At 54.6% G+C, this 14,673-nt stretch overlaps 6 protein-coding genes across 6 annotated transcripts in view; 4 read left to right on the forward strand and 2 right to left on the reverse strand.

The window, feature by feature from the left end:
* Positions 1-68: 68 nt before the first annotated feature.
* N656DRAFT_789654 (uncharacterized protein) lies at positions 69-2,376 on the reverse strand (the record flags this gene model as incomplete). Its single annotated transcript, XM_064816805.1, has 4 exons — positions 69-891; positions 956-1,186; positions 1,242-1,969; positions 2,032-2,376. 4 exons carry the CDS (start codon positions 2,374-2,376, stop codon positions 69-71), a joined length of 2,127 nt encoding a protein of 708 aa, XP_064670062.1.
* A 463-nt stretch (positions 2,377-2,839) lies between these two features.
* N656DRAFT_768613 (mannose-6-phosphate isomerase) lies at positions 2,840-4,128 on the forward strand (the record flags this gene model as incomplete). Its single annotated transcript, XM_064813638.1, has 2 exons — positions 2,840-3,127; positions 3,193-4,128. 2 exons carry the CDS (start codon positions 2,840-2,842, stop codon positions 4,126-4,128), a joined length of 1,224 nt encoding a protein of 407 aa, XP_064670063.1.
* A 194-nt stretch (positions 4,129-4,322) lies between these two features.
* On the forward strand, positions 4,323-6,304 carry N656DRAFT_779354 (SET domain-containing protein). Its single transcript, XM_064815175.1, has 5 exons — positions 4,323-5,361; positions 5,458-5,483; positions 5,549-5,637; positions 5,701-5,767; positions 5,827-6,304. The coding sequence occupies exons 1-5, from the start codon at positions 4,555-4,557 to the stop codon at positions 6,269-6,271; spliced, it is 1,434 nt and encodes a 477-aa protein (XP_064670064.1). The 5' UTR covers positions 4,323-4,554; the 3' UTR covers positions 6,272-6,304.
* Positions 6,305-7,174: 870 nt separating this feature from the next.
* N656DRAFT_798283 (polysaccharide lyase family 1 protein) lies at positions 7,175-8,331 on the forward strand (the record flags this gene model as incomplete). Its single annotated transcript, XM_064817743.1, has 3 exons — positions 7,175-7,645; positions 7,718-8,123; positions 8,195-8,331. The coding sequence occupies 3 exons, from the start codon at positions 7,175-7,177 to the stop codon at positions 8,329-8,331; spliced, it is 1,014 nt and encodes a 337-aa protein (XP_064670065.1).
* Positions 8,332-8,377: 46 nt separating this feature from the next.
* N656DRAFT_779356 (uncharacterized protein) lies at positions 8,378-9,939 on the reverse strand. Its single transcript, XM_064815176.1, has one exon. It carries the CDS (start codon positions 9,731-9,733, stop codon positions 8,405-8,407), a length of 1,329 nt encoding a protein of 442 aa, XP_064670066.1. The 5' UTR covers positions 9,734-9,939; the 3' UTR covers positions 8,378-8,404.
* A 1,334-nt stretch (positions 9,940-11,273) lies between these two features.
* Positions 11,274-14,673, forward strand: part of N656DRAFT_837033 (NACHT-domain-containing protein) — a gene marked incomplete at its 3' end in the record, with an annotated part of 4,501 nt that continues 1,101 nt past the window's right edge. The window contains exons 1-4 of the mRNA XM_064818813.1: positions 11,274-11,583; positions 11,869-12,207; positions 12,261-14,297; positions 14,354-14,659. Coding sequence (XP_064670067.1) covers positions 11,542-11,583; positions 11,869-12,207; positions 12,261-14,297; positions 14,354-14,659 — 2,724 coding nt within the window. The 5' untranslated portion in view covers positions 11,274-11,541. The remainder of the gene's footprint in view (positions 11,584-11,868; positions 12,208-12,260; positions 14,298-14,353; positions 14,660-14,673) is intronic.

Genomic DNA, 14,673 nt, shown 5'->3' on the forward strand with positions numbered 1-14,673 from the left:
GAAGCACAAGACTCAGGAGTGCAGTAACATTTTCACCACTACCAATTTTCCGATCAACCACCTCAGTCTCACCATGCCTCCCACTTCTGGCCTCCCAGTGCCACCAGCCGATTAAACAGCTCGTCCCTCAGCTGTAGCGCCATAATCTTATACTCCCTCCCATCGACTGTCCGAATCTCCAACCCATCTTTGACCTCCCTGTCCATCGACCAACCGACCACCAACTTGGTCTTCCATCCATATCCGCCAACCTTCTTGATCTCTACGATATCCCCGACAGGGACGCTCCAAACCGGGTGCACATCGTCCCTATCAACACCCGCAATTCTCGCCGTTGTGCCCCCTCGTCCCCTGCCAAATGCCAGCACTGGCACTGTCCCAGCCTCGCTGATATACACACGCCCCTTGTCTCCCTCAAACCGGCCCTCAAACTCCACCGGCCCGCCGACGCTGGTGTTGTCATGCGCATTCGGTAGGACGCCCAGGCGCTCTTTGGCGGGCAGGTCGCCGGCCTTGGCGCGGACCGAGTCGGTGCCGACGGCCGTCTTGACGACGGCGCGCGTGGCGCCCTTGAGCAGGCCGAGGATCCGCCCGCCCTTCTTACCGTGCTTGGCTTCCTTAGCGGCAGCAACATCTCCGCCGGTGGCGGCCGGTTCCGGCGGTGTCTCGGGCTTGATGGCGGCGCGCAGCTCCGACTCGGACGCGTTCAGCGGCGGCTCGGCGCCCGCAGAGCGCAGGTCGGCTTCTGTGAGCGCCGCGGGCCGGTCCGGGGGCGGCGGCGGCGCGGTGATACTCCCCGGTGGCGGTGGCAGCGGTGCGCGGTTGGCTTCCCCTTGCCGGAGGAGTGTTAGTGTTATTTGGGCGTTGGTCGGCACGCCCTTGAGGATCGTGCTAGATTGGGAGAGGGGTCAGTTGAGTATCACTGAGACATGGGAGTGGTGGGGGGAAGTCATACTTGCGCAGTTCGAGGAGCTTCTGCCAGTTAGGAATTGTTCGGTTAAGCCAAGCCAGACCGCGAGAGATGACGGGGTCACCGAAGAAAACGAAGCCGATGAGGAAGGAGAGGGTTTTCAGGAACATGTACGGCGTTACGAAGAGGGAGGGGCCGAAGAGGAGGGGAAGTAGTAGGGTGACGAGCCTGAGGCGGAACACTTCGGAGGGGAAGAGGGGGATTGGCGAGAGGGCGCTGTCGTGATGTCAGTCAGCGCTCGCAAGCAAACGGCTGGCCAGGGGCGGCTTACTTTGCCAGACGTTCCCAGGTATCTGCGACGGCCCCAATTGTGTGCATCACGGGGCGCATCTTGTTCCACATGGCCGTCTCCATGGGGACCTTGGTCTTGTCATGCTTCTCGCTCGGTTTCGACCCTGCAGCGTTGTCCTTGGCGGCGGAAACCTTGGTAGCCAGAGCGGTTGGGTCAGGGGCTACGTTGGCTGCCGCACTCTCGTCCGACTCCTGTCCCCCTTGCGGGTGCTTTCCAGCCGCGCTGCTCAATGCGACCGAGGCGATACCACCGACAAAGTTGCTTGCTTCCTGCTCGACGGCTTCGCCCTTGTGGTGTTCTGGCGCCCCTGTTGCGCTGTCATGACTGCCTAGGACGCCCGACTTTGGCTTCTGCACGCCACCGGTCTTGCTGTCGACGAGAGAGACCGGGGCCGGGGGGAACAGGATCTCCCGCGATTTGGGCACGGCAATGAGAGCTAAAAGTACAGCTGATAGCATAGGAGCGAGGAGATCGAACAGCCAGGCCACGAAGTAGGCCGCTGCGAAGCATGCCGTGCGTCGAGTCTCGCGCCAAGACCGAAGGCGCGCAATGTGCTTGACCGCCGCCAGTACTCCGATGCCGACCGTCATGTAGAGGCGCTCAACATTGGCTCGCATCTTATCAGGAGAGAATTCCTCATCGTCGGCAATGTTGAGGTCGAGACCGCCTGGCGCTGGATGAGGGATGTACTTGACATGGTAGATTTGCTGCAGGGTGTTAGTGGACCTTGGCAGCGATGCTCTGGGCTGTGTCCTGGCTGCTAACTCGCCTTGTTGAACCGCCGGATAAGCATCCAGAGCTCTTCGTTATCCATGCCGCCAATCAGCGGCGCAGCGACGTCCTGCTTTTTCTCTGCATTCCACCCCAGGTCCAGTACCTGGTGGTCATGGTCCTGCTGGGCCATCCCGTCCTCATCCTGGCTGTCGGTGGCCAGGGCGTGCGAGCGTGTCTGTCCTCCTTCGAGCCGATCTGAGGCCCTCAGGGTCTCCCTGCCGCTAGCCTCGGTGGGATCGGCCTCAGGGATGGGAAGGTAGTCTTTAGTCCCGACGCCAGACCCATTATTGGTGGTCTTGCCGTTGCTGGACACATCCGGTGGCACGCCTTCAGACGCCATACCTTGGTCGAGAGTTGTGCAACCAGTACCAATGTAAGCAAAAGGAGGAGAGGGCAAGTTCAAATGTCTTTGCGCATCTTACCCTCCGCCGTTCTTAAGAGATGCTGGCTTGGAGGACGTGTGGAACTTCGCCTTGCCTCAAAGAGAAGTGACATCAATGGCGCTAATTGGCAGCTTCATTTCGGATTGTACGCTAGGGCTACACAGTAAAGCTCTGACGTACCGACCTACCGGGTCCGGCTGAAGCAAGCATGTTCGGCCCCACCGAGCCGGCCCCACACAAGTAGCCGGAAGTCAGTGACGACATGTATCATGACGACATCCGTGTTGCATTACACAGCTACACCAGTTTCAAGCCAAGTCGACAGATATTAGAGCACTCGGGCCCTGCGATGGGTGAGGGTGACTCGCGACAATTGATCTCTCCTGGTGTCCAACAAATTTGACGCACTCCGAGTCCACCATGACGGACCGTGTCTTTCAGCTTGTCGGCAGTTGCAACAACTACCCCTGGGGCAAGCAGGGACAGCAGTCGCTTGCCGCCCGGCTCTGCAAGAAAACAGATCAGAGCTTCCAGATCAAGGACGATGAATTCTACTCAGAGATGTGGTTCGGGGACTATCCCGACTACCCTGCTCGCGTTCTAAGGACGGGAGAGCCGCTGAAGGATGTTCTCGAAAAGAACAAGGAGACCTTACTGGGCAAGAAGGTGATTGAGAATCTGGGCGGCCAGCTGCCATTCCTCCCCAAGGTATGTTTCGGTCGTAGGATCCGTGGATGTGTACCCAATATCGTCTGCTAACACACACTTTGCAGATCCTTTCCATCGCAAAGGCACTCCCTCTCCAGATCCATCCCAACAAAGAGCTTGCCGCCAAACTGCACGCCAAAGACCCCGATAACTTCACCGACCCCAACCACAAACCCGAAATTGCCGTCGCTCTCTCCAAATTCGAGGTGTTTGCGGGGTTCAAGCCCCTATCCGAAATCGCTCCCCTTTTCAACCTCCCCGCCCTCCGCAATTTCGTCCCAGAGGGCATGCACACCACCCAATGGACCGACAAAACCCTCCGTGAGGTTACACGCAACTTGCTTAAAGCCGATGAGGCGACCGTCAAACGTGTCGAAGACCTTCTCCTCGCAACATCCAAAGCCGACCTCGGTGAAGCAAGGGCAGCCTACATCCCAGATTTGCTCCCGCGCCTGCAGAAGCAATACGGTTCGGGGGATCCCGGATCGCTAGTCGCCCTGACATGCATGAACTTTATGGTCCTGGAGCCCGGGGAAGCATTGTTTATCCCTGCGGACGGCATCCACGCCTACCTGAGTGGGGATATTGTTGAGTGCATGGCGAGGAGCAACAACGTGCTCAACTCGGGCTTCTGTCCGCCTGCGGATAGAAATGACATCGACCTGTTCACCGAGACGCTTACATTCCAGGCGCATTCTGTTGGTGATATCATCTTGAGGGACGAAAAGACGGGGAAGAGCAAAACGGGGAGGACGAGGGTATATGCTCCGCCGATGAGCGAGTTCAATATGCTCAGAGCTGGGCTCAAGGCCGGGGAAGCGGATGAGATTTCGGAGAGTGACGGGCCGGGGGTGATGATTGTTACAAGAGGAGCTGGGCGGATGGAGACAGACGGGAAGGCGTTTGAGTTAGAGGAGGGGGCCATATACTTCGTTGCGCCTGGGGTGACGGTGAAGTGGGAGACTGACACGGGGATGGACGTTTATATGGCCGTTGTCTGAGCTAACTTGGAACCTAAGATTTGATACTTCCCAATGCGCTTATAGCAGGCAGCATCCGGCAGCCAGCGTGCCTATACACCCAGAAGACAGTTATTTGCTTCCTAGTACGACTCTGCGGATAAAGTTCCGCGGTACCAGACAGCCTGTTACGTTGTCCTGCTCAACGGCTGCAATGAAACACCACGTTCATACGCCCCGGCTAAATGGTACCAACAACGCCGGTGGCAACGCCGTTGAGACAAGCTGTCAATTTCAATTTACGGTCTATGCGCAAACTCATCCTCATTCACGTAAACCTTCAGATGACACCACATCTCACCGTCAGTCTACTAATACTCCAAGTAACTCTTATCCCCATCATCCTCAATCGGCCGTTCCAAGCCTGCATACATGTCCTGGTCAACAGCATCAACCCCCGCGGCGAGGATGCCGTCCCTTACAGCCCTTTTCCTTTCCTTAGCCCAGCTCACCGTGTCCCTCACACAACCCTCCACCTCCGAGTCCTCCCCATCATCATCATCCTCACCACAAAGCCAGGTCTGCGGCCGAGGCACTTCGCCTCCCCACCTCCTGCGCCACCCCGTCTGCCTCGACGCTCTCATCTCCTCCTCCTCATCACCCCCCGCAAGCTGGACCCCCTGGACGCACCCACCACACTGCATCCCCGCCTCGGACGAGCCGTGGTGCGTATACACCAACGCTGCCGCCCTCGGGTCTGACTCCGGCCCCGGCCCGGGGATCGGGATCAGCATCATCACCACGCCGGATATCGCATCATCCGATCCGCTGCTGCACCCGGCGCAGCACCGCTTCCACGCACCATTCTTTGCCCCAGACAAGTTGTATACCGACCCCCGCCCGTACAAGGTGCGTGACGTACCGGGAAAGGGCAAGGGCGCCGTGGCGATAAGGAGGATTGAGAAGGGCCGGGCGGTGCTGGTTGATTATGCCAGTGTGCTTGCTGCGGTGGAGTACCCGGCGGATGTGCTCCGGGAGGAGGTGCAGGAGTTGTTGAGTATTGCGGCGGAGAGGTTGGGGGAGCCGGGGAAGGTTACGGGGTTGGCGAGGAAGGGGGAGGGGAGGGCATCTGCGGGACTTGAAGATGGGGGTGGGGAGGATGCGGAGGGTGACATGGACTCGGAGGCGAGTGTCATGGAGGATGTCATGCTGACCAACTCGTTTGGGGTGGTCATCGGTGGGAGGGAGTTTATGGGCTTGTTTAGTGACTTGGCGGTGAGTTTGGCCTTGAGATTCTTCCAAGTTGGGGGTTGAGCGTGTGCTGCGTGAGGAATCATGAGCTGATGAAGATCGGTGATGACCTACATGAAGAGGTTTAATCATGACTGCAAGCCAAAGTGAGTTGCTCCCTTGGCACTTGGTGAATGACAGGGAAAGGGGAGACTGACAGAAAGTCATCCAGCGCGTTTATCCACTTCTCAGAAACTACGTTGGCTATGACGGTTTGGGCTGCTCGGGACATTGAGCCGGGGGAGGAAATCACGATTACTTGTTTGTCACCTACCTTAAGGCCCCTGTGATAGTCGGGCGACAGCTTACACTAGAATGATCCAGACTCGGCCGCCGGCATGACGTCAAAAGAGCGGCAGCAGACCCTGGAGAAGGTTTGGGGCTTTAAGTGGTATGAATATCCTTCTCTTACAGCATAAGGAGACAGCGGATGAGTTAACACCGAGACAGCCAATGCTCACTCTGCACTTCTTCCCCTGAGGCACTCAATGCCTCAGACACACGTCGCGCCCAGATCCCCTCTCTCAGGGAAGAGGTAGTCAAGTTGGCGCAAAAAGGAGAGTTCAACAAAGCCATTACGGCTGCCGAAACCCTGTTTAGCCTGGTTGAAGAGGAGGGCCTGACAGAGCAGATGGGTGACATGTACGAGGTGCCTGCGCGGCTTTACTATCACGTTGGCAACCTCGAGAAGGCGCTCGAATATACGCTGAAGGTCAAGCATGAGATTGATGGCTATGGGTTTCCAGGAAAGCTTGGTATGGAGAAGCTCAAGATGCTGAAAGGGGTTATCGCGCGGATTGAGCGGGAGCTGAAGGACAAGAAGAAGAGGGGAGGCGATGGGTCACAGGGAGAGGAGAAGCCGGGCGATCAGGAAGAAAGTAAACATACTAAGTAACTAAGGTTCAAATAGATTAATAGAGGTTTCCGATCTCATTCTCGGTGTTGTCATGTTACATACCTAGACAGCTTATCAAGAGCACCAGACATCTACACGTGCATAAAATGCTAATAAGCATGGTACGCTTCATGTTTGCTCTAACTGCCCCTTATACTTACTAGTATCTTAGTGACTGGTCTGGGCTACGGTGTCTACCATGAGCGATTCAGGGGTTCGCAGCAGTAAGGAGACGAGCTTCTGCGACTTCCGACCTTAACTTCTCAAGAGAAGAGTAAAACACATGTAGCCGAGGCTGACTGTCAAGGCGAGATCCCATGGCCAGGTATTCGGTGCGGAACATGAACACAATGACACATAACTACACACAATCGCCACCAGTTTGTCCGGATCCATCAGCATGGTACTGAGGAGAAAGACAACTTACGCGTTCGCGTACCTTACATGATCGGAGTGGTTCCCGCCGGTATGCAGTCGGAGAGGATATTTCCACCACTCAGATGCAACACCTCGGCAGCCGATGGCAGCTTGGCACAGCGGCCGTGGAGAGACGGGTAAATCCAAGATGTTGGGGTAAAGGCGCTACTGACCTTGCAACCTCGTCAATGATGGAGTTTTCGGTAGTTAGTGACAGGGTTCCCCGCTGGAAATCTATTTCTCCATTTTGCACTACGCTGGTCACTGCTTGTAGGTGTCACGTCGAAGACATGGACACGGCTCACGCCTCACGGTGGCTGGAGACCCGGGCCGCGAGGTAGTATACGGTGCACCAGGTTATTGGCCCCATCCATATTTGAGTATATTATAATGAACATCCTCCGTTCTTTCTCATATGAAAGCATCTCCCATCCGTTGCTGTCCCGTTAGCTTGTATCCGCCACCCAGGTACTCGGATCGCCCAGGATGCGGCTCAACAACTTGATCGTACTCCTCTCAGCCACCACTCCGTTGGTGGCAGCGTCCCCCCTCAGCTGGCTTGGCCTCGCCGCTTGGGACGTTGAGGGTTTCGCCAAAGACAATCCGATCGGCCCAACCACGGGCGGAAAAGGGGGCGCCACCGTGACGGTCGACAATGTGGACGACTTCAAAGCAGCTGTTGCGGGTGACGAGCGCAGGATTGTCAAGGTCAAGGGGGAGCTCAACTTCACTTCCCGCCCAAAGATTGGGTCCAACAAGTCCGTCATTGGCGTTGGCAAGACGGCTCACATCACCGGCAGCGGCCTGGATGTGGTCAACTCGACCAATGTCATCATTCAGAACCTGAAGATCACCTTTATCCAGGACAATGACTGCATCACCATCCGGAACTCGACCAGGGTCTGGGTGGATCACAACGAGTTTGCGTCGGACATTTCCAAGGGCCCTGACTTTTACGTGAGTACCCCTAGTCGACAAAATCGAATCCAGTACTGGCTCTTGGAGTGATGGTACTAACTGATTCAAAAGGACGGACAAGTCGATATCATCCGAGGATCCGACTGGATAACCGTGTCCTGGAACTACTTCCACGACCACTGGAAGTCGTCTCTGGTCGGCAACGATCCCGCATTCCGCGACATCGATTTTGGCCACCTCCACGTCACCTATCATCACAACCACTGGCGCAACGAGGGCACGCGTGGTCCTGCCGGCCGCTTTGGGCATCAGCACGTTTACAACAACCTCTACGTCGACTTCCTGTACCAGGCGATCCACTCCCGCTCTGACAACCAGGTGCTTGTTGAGGGTAACGTCTTCCGCGGAAAGACGCGCGAGGCGCTCAGCACCTACGGACTCGTCATCCCGGAGGACTCGCCCAATACCTGCACATGCGGCGATGAGGAGCTGGATGGGTTCGCAAACCTGGGAGCGAGTAAGTCAAAGTGTCATACTAGTAGTAGTGGGAATCTGGTACACAGGATGCCTGCTGACAATGTGTAACAGGGAACGACTGGGGCGATGCTGGGGTGAATATCACGCAGGTCGGGACTTTTGTCAAGGCCCCGTACAACTTCAAGCTCACGCCACTGCCGCTGGTTGCACCGATTGTGAAGACATGGGCTGGTGTGGGAAAGATATGATGGTCTTTTGGCCCTAGCAAACAGCATTATTTCATCCTAATACGGATGCTGTCCGTTCCTATACTAGACTAAGCTACCAAGATGCGCTACTTATTGCTTTGTAATCCTCGAGTTCTTTCTCCAGCTGGCCCTCTAGCCGGAGCAACCATTTCGACGGCGACGGGACCTTGTCCACATATGGCTCGGTTGGCTCCTTGGTAACGACCCATAGTGGTGGCATGTACCTCCGACATTCCAAGACAACAGTTGCAAGTTTTGCCGCCTCCACCAGTGAATCCCCTCTGGACACGGCATAGCCAAGTGCCCCAGCAAACATGGGACGCCAAACCCCACCGTCGTCCTCACCACCGTACGCAAAGCATTCCCGCGTTGGTCCAAGCCACACGCGTTCGCCCTGTGCCGACGCAACGAGGCAGCCACGCGTCCCTGCCCGTACCACCACCCATCCCGTACCGGAACGGCCGACACCAGCTCGTAGCAGTTCGTCGGCATACGACTCGACGCGGAATCGACGGGCGAGAATCTCCATTACAGGGCTGTGGGCAAGGAGTTTCCGGAGGATACGGCGGCGGATGGAGGATGATCGCTCCGGGTCCTCGGAGAACATGGCCTGCAAGTCGACATGGTTGGTTATGACAACGTCAAACTGCCCGCAAGCCTTCTTGATCTTTTCCAGATTCTTGGGAACGCAGAATTTCCCCTCAAAGTACGGTTCCCATATCATCATCAGGGGCCGCTTTTCGCCTGATTGAGATTCACCCTTGCAATAAGCGGGCTCTAGCGACTCAACCGGGCAGCAGAAGTGTGCTACTGTCTTGCTAAGGTCGTGGGAGCAGAGCTCGTGGATGACGCCTTCGTAGCGCCCGTAGCGGCCAAAGAGGCCGTATGCTTTGGAGAAAGGGTAAGGGCTGGGTACTAGTTGAGGGTTGAAGCCGCAAATCTCCTCCCAGAACTCGAGATTGCTCATCTCCTTCTCCTCGTCAAAAGGTATGTGCTGGACATGGACTTCTGTTAAGCCCCAGCCTTCTGTCACATAACTGCATCTGTATAGTGAGTCCTCTCCTGGAGCCAGGTCGAAGAGGATATGTCCAATCTCATGTGCATGCTTGGCCCCTGTCGATTCCTTTGCGTCCTTGCTTCTTTCCGATTCATTTGCATCTTCGCTATCTTCTGGTTCCTCTGGATTCTTGGTACCTGCCGGTTCCTTTGGATCCTTGCTACCTGCCGCAATCCGGGCTCCCAGGAGACCAAACAGGTATCGCATTCTCAGTTTCTGCTCTAGTTCTTGGTGTTTGTTGAGGTAATCTCGGAGTCCCTCGGGGTCGTACGAGAAATAGGTGTGGATGGGAACTGACACGAACCGCGGGATTGGAGGCAGCTGGTCGGCGGGATCGGAAGCCATGGTTCTTTGCAGATCGCACGTGTACCTTACTCGGGTATGATGTGTGGAAGGTGACTGGAGAAATTTAATGTCCAAGGTAGAATGGTCTAGCCTGCTAGCAGTTTCGGTCATTCAAGTGCAAGTGCAGGATGGCTTAAAATCCACTCGAAACTTCTTTGAGCATGGATGAGTCTATCCTTAGTACCTGCCGTTTTCTTTGTTCATCATGGTCTTGTTCTGACCCGAGTTAAACAATGGGATTAGACCCCTTTCGCTAATGCATTCTAGGTTGGTTACTCGTATATATACTATGGCATACACCACGTTAGACACAGACATACATACAAAGGCATCGACGGGACTTTTGAACGCCGGTACATGTAACAGACCTGTGTTACCCACTTACCCTCGAGGTTACTCCCAACACCGGTAACCGGCCGTTCAAGGCTTGCAGCTCGTGTAGCTATGAACAAGTAATGGCTTTCCCCTTTTCCAGTTTTCATTGGACTGACCAATATCAAGCCTAGGATTATGTAGCCCTAGTAAATCTAGTACTAGTACATGTATACAACGTCTGGCTATCTGATAGGTACCTTAGGTATTTTTCGTATACTGATTCGGGTAGCTCCTGGCTTGGAAACCTGCCTCTGTCACGCAGCCCCTATGTCTTTGTTCATTCAGGAGTCCTCCCGGGCCAGTCTAGTACATAAGTATTGACCTAGGTCCTGCAGAAGGATTCGTCCTTATCAAATCCCTTAACCCTGTGCAACCAACCTGGCGGGAACTAATGCGCCCTGTACGTGCCTGTTGATTTCTTCCAACAGGACCAAGACAACATTGATGAATCTGGAAATAGAACGGATCGGAGTCTCGCACTTTTGAAAATGGCAACGAACGGAGCCTCGGAGCAACAATCACATTCACAGCTTTCTACCAGTAGAAGGTCGCTCCAATATCTACGCGTTTCCCACTTTGCTCTTCACAAGCTACCTTACTTATTACAGCAAAGCAACCGTCTGGAACGACCAAGGAATGAATTGGACCTTCATACTGTATGATAGAATCCCGAAATGTGTAGATGGGTTGGAACAAGGAGGGAACTGCAAATGCAGCTGCCGCACAGGCCATTGTACTCGTGGATATGTCACACGACATTGTGAAGAGAGAAAGAGATCGTAGAGCAGCCGCGGCCAGGCACAGGGCTATCGTCTAGTACCTCGTCAAGCAGGAGGCCGGTAAGGACACAAAGGATAATGAGGGCCGCTCTACCATGCCACCGCGGCCGGGTACACGGCCGCGTTCCAGTACCTCATCAAGTAGGGGGCCGAGCCACTGAATTAAGAAATAATAGGCACCAGGACTCAAACTTCATCTTAACCACCTCCCCACCCACCATATGTGTGGGATTGTAGCCTCCACAAAGCGGGACGGCGTCATCAGCAACGGAGGAAGCCAAGGGTGTCAGCGATAAAAGCAGCAGTAGGGCAATGCCACGTCACGCCCTCGCGGCGGCCTCATCGCAACAGCCAATCGGCATTAGCCGCAGCGCAGCCACCTGAGAGCGGGCTAATGCAGGTCTCACCAATTGCATTGACCTGCGCCGAGTACTCGCAGCGCCATAGCCTGTCTTGGGCGTCCGCCAAGCGAGACAGCTGCATCTTTCAGCTCCGCTCCGCGGCAACGTGCGAAATGCAGTCCCAACTTCACAATATCGCTGCTGTTGTCGATAGCCTCTTTTCTTCTGGACAACTATCCTCGCCGAAGCTATATGCGCGAAAGAAAAATGGATTCGCTGAAGAGGTTGTTGTCAAAGAAGCCTTTTAGTCATCATGGTGCAACCTCGCTCGCTCCATCTGCTACACAGTCCACGGGTACGTTGAGACGAGCGCCGGATTGCCTTCTCAAGACTGACATGTCCAACAGACGGACCAACAACCCCATCCGGCACCACGACAGAGCCGGGTACTCCTACCCCCGCGCCCAGCGATCATGATGGCGTGCACCGATCCAATATAGATGCAAGAGCAACAGGGCATCACCAACCAGCCACTACGTCGCAAGCTCCACCTCCCGCACCGTACATCAAATCCTGGGCCGAGCCAAAAGCGCTCGAGTCAATATCAGAGCAACCGACTCCTGTCCTTCCCACGTCACAGAGACTCTGGAACGCCGCGTACAACAGCCTCGCGGAGGACAAGGACACCACAAAGCTTGTCGAGTCGTACATAGCAACCATGGACAAAGTTCTTGGGGACAGGAATGGTGAACCCGCCCTCGACGTTTCTGCAACACTGAAAGACCCGAGCCAGCGGCAGGCGCACATGAGAAAGCTGGTAGAGGAAGGCCAAGCAAAAATTTCCAGGCTGTCGCAGATTACGCAGGGTGTCGGTGATGCCGTCCAATTCGTTCTCTCAGCCAAGGCCATGGTCGACAGGGCGATCCAGAACATACCGCAAGCAGCGCTGCCGTGGGCTGGTGTCTGCATTGGACTGCAGGTACGTATCCGTACACGGCCGCCCAAAAGTTGTCTTAGTTAACCTCCATCCAGATCCTGCTGAATCCTGTTGAAGCAATACAGTCCAATCTAGCGGGCATCGCGCATGTTATGTCCCGGATGGACTGGTATTGTGCCTTGTCTGAACATATCCTGAGCCAGAGCAACATTGTGGTTGGGAAGGAGAGCTTCAAGTCTGTCCAGCTTCAGTTGGAAAACAGGATCGTTGAGCTCTACAAGGCTCTCCTTTTGTATCAGATGAAGAGCGTTTGCTCTTTCTACCGGCATCAAACCTGGATCGTTCTCCGCGGCCTTGTGAACGTCGACGAGTGGGATGCCTATCTGAAGAGCGTCACAGACACCGAGGCAAGCCTTCAGGCCGATTTGAATCAGTTCAACAGTCAGCATACCAAGAGCCTCCTAGGAAAGCTTGTTGAGAAAGCCGAAGAGAGGAAAGCGCTACTTGGAGATATTCATCAAGCCCTTCAAAGCAGCATCGCGGTGCAAGAGAAGACCCACAAAGCTGTCCAGGATGGCAACACTCTGCGCAAGGAGATTCACCGAGATGAGAAGGATACACAATGCCTCCGAGACCTCCGCCTGACCGACCCGCGCGACGACAAGAAGCGCATCCAAAACACGAAAGGCGGCCTGTTACGAGACGTGTATCACTGGGTCCTTGATAACTCTGAATTCCAACAATGGCGTAAAAGCCTAGACAGCAACCTGCTTTGGGTCAAGGGCGATCCTGGCAAGGGCAAGACAATGTTACTCTGCGGCATTATCGATGAGCTGCAGAGATTGACTTTGGGAACAGCCCCTCTATCGTTCTTTTTCTGCCAGGCCACCGACGAGCGAATCAACAATGCCTCCGCAATCCTACGCGGCCTCATCTACATGCTCCTCAACCAGCAGCCATCCCTTATCCCTTACGTGCGGAAAAAGTACGAGCATGCAGGAAAAGCACTCTTTGAAGATGCGAATCGATGGGTTGCTTTATCCGAAATTTTCAAAACCATTCTGCAAGACCCAAGCCTGGAGGGCGCCTACCTGGTCATCGATGCGCTCGACGAATGCATGAGCGGTCGGCGAGAACTTCTCGAATTTATCGTTGAGATGACATCTACAGTTCCTTATGTCAAGTGGATCGTCTCCAGTCGCAACTGGCCAGACATCGAGGAAAGTCTAGAAGCCGCTGAACAGAAGACAAGGCTCAGTCTTGAGCTAAATGAAAAATCCGTCTCGTCTGCTGTCAGCATATATGTCCAGTACAAGGTAGATAAACTAGCGCAGCTAAAGGGATACGACGACAAAACACAGCACGCTGTTCAAGTCCACTTGACCCGCAATGCAAATAACACATTCCTTTGGGTGGCTTTGGTCTGTCAAGAACTCACGAAGTACTCACGGTCAAGGGTTCTTACCAAGTTGAACACGTTTCCACCAGGTCTTGGTTCTCTCTACCAACGAATGATGGCTCAAGTTCGCTGCTCGGACGAGGCAGATCTCTGCAAACAAGTGCTGGCTGTTCTTTGCAGTACTTACCGGCCTATTACGATACAAGAGCTGACGTCGTTCATTGACATATCCGAGGACATCTCTGACAATCTAGAATTCTTGACAGAGATAATAGGACTCTGCGGCTCTTTTCTGACCCTTCGAGAATCCATCATCTATTTCGTACATCAATCGGCAAAGGAATTTCTGTCGAAAGACGCAGTGGACGAGATTTTCCCTTCTGGTGTGGCACTCTTACACTACGGTATCTTCTCCCAATCGCTACATGTCATGTCCACGGCCTTACGACACGACATGTACGGCCTGGCTACCCCCGGATTTCCCATCGAAAATGTCAACCAGCCTAACCTGGACCCGTTAGCAGCCGCACGCTATGCTTGCGTCTACTGGGTTGATCATCTCTACAATTGGCAGTCAAGCAAGAATACCAATCACCCAGATGTTTTCCAGGATGGCGGTGTCATCGATAAATTTCTGAGGCAGCACTATCTCCACTGGCTCGAAGCTCTCTCACTTTGCAGGAGCATGTCGCAGGGGGTGTTGTCAATGGCGAAGCTAGAGAGCATTCATCAGGTTGGTTCTACCTGGTGATATTTATCCTTTCACTTAGTGCTTCTAACATCACTTAGCAAAAGAACGTTGCATCACAATTACCAAGGCTGGTTTATGACATGCGCCGATTTGTTCAATACTGCAGTCAGCTAGTTGAAAACCATCCACTTCAGGTATACGCTTCAGCACTTGCCTTCAGCCCTGCCAGAAGCATGACACGAAATCTGTATAAGAGGGAAATGAGGTGGATTACTGCCGGGCCGGTTGTAGAAGAAGATTGGAATGCATGCACACAGACGCTCGAGGGGCATAGCGGTTCCGTCGGGTCCGTCGCGTTCTCGCCCGACTCGAAGCTCGTTGCGTCCGGGTCAGGCGACAACACCGTCAAGATCTGGGA

This window comes from Canariomyces notabilis (genome assembly GCF_033297395.1).
Source record: "Canariomyces notabilis strain CBS 508.74 unplaced genomic scaffold N656scaffold_11, whole genome shotgun sequence".
Classification (NCBI taxonomy): domain Eukaryota; kingdom Fungi; phylum Ascomycota; class Sordariomycetes; order Sordariales; family Chaetomiaceae; genus Canariomyces; species Canariomyces notabilis.

Bases quoted from the DNA above. Each gene is read 5' to 3' on its own strand.
- N656DRAFT_779354 (XM_064815175.1), top strand. From the start codon at position 4,555: ATGCCGTCCCTTACAGCCCTTTTCCTTTCCTTAGCCCAGCTCACCGTG. The intron at 5,362-5,457 runs GTGAGTTTGGCC...ACCTACATGAAG, and splicing joins GCTTGTTTAGTGACTTGGCG to AGGTTTAATCATGACTGCAA. The intron at 5,484-5,548 runs GTGAGTTGCTCC...AAAGTCATCCAG, and splicing joins AATCATGACTGCAAGCCAAA to CGCGTTTATCCACTTCTCAG.
- N656DRAFT_779356 (XM_064815176.1), bottom strand. From the start codon at position 9,733: ATGGCTTCCGATCCCGCCGACCAGCTGCCTCCAATCCCGCGGTTCGTG.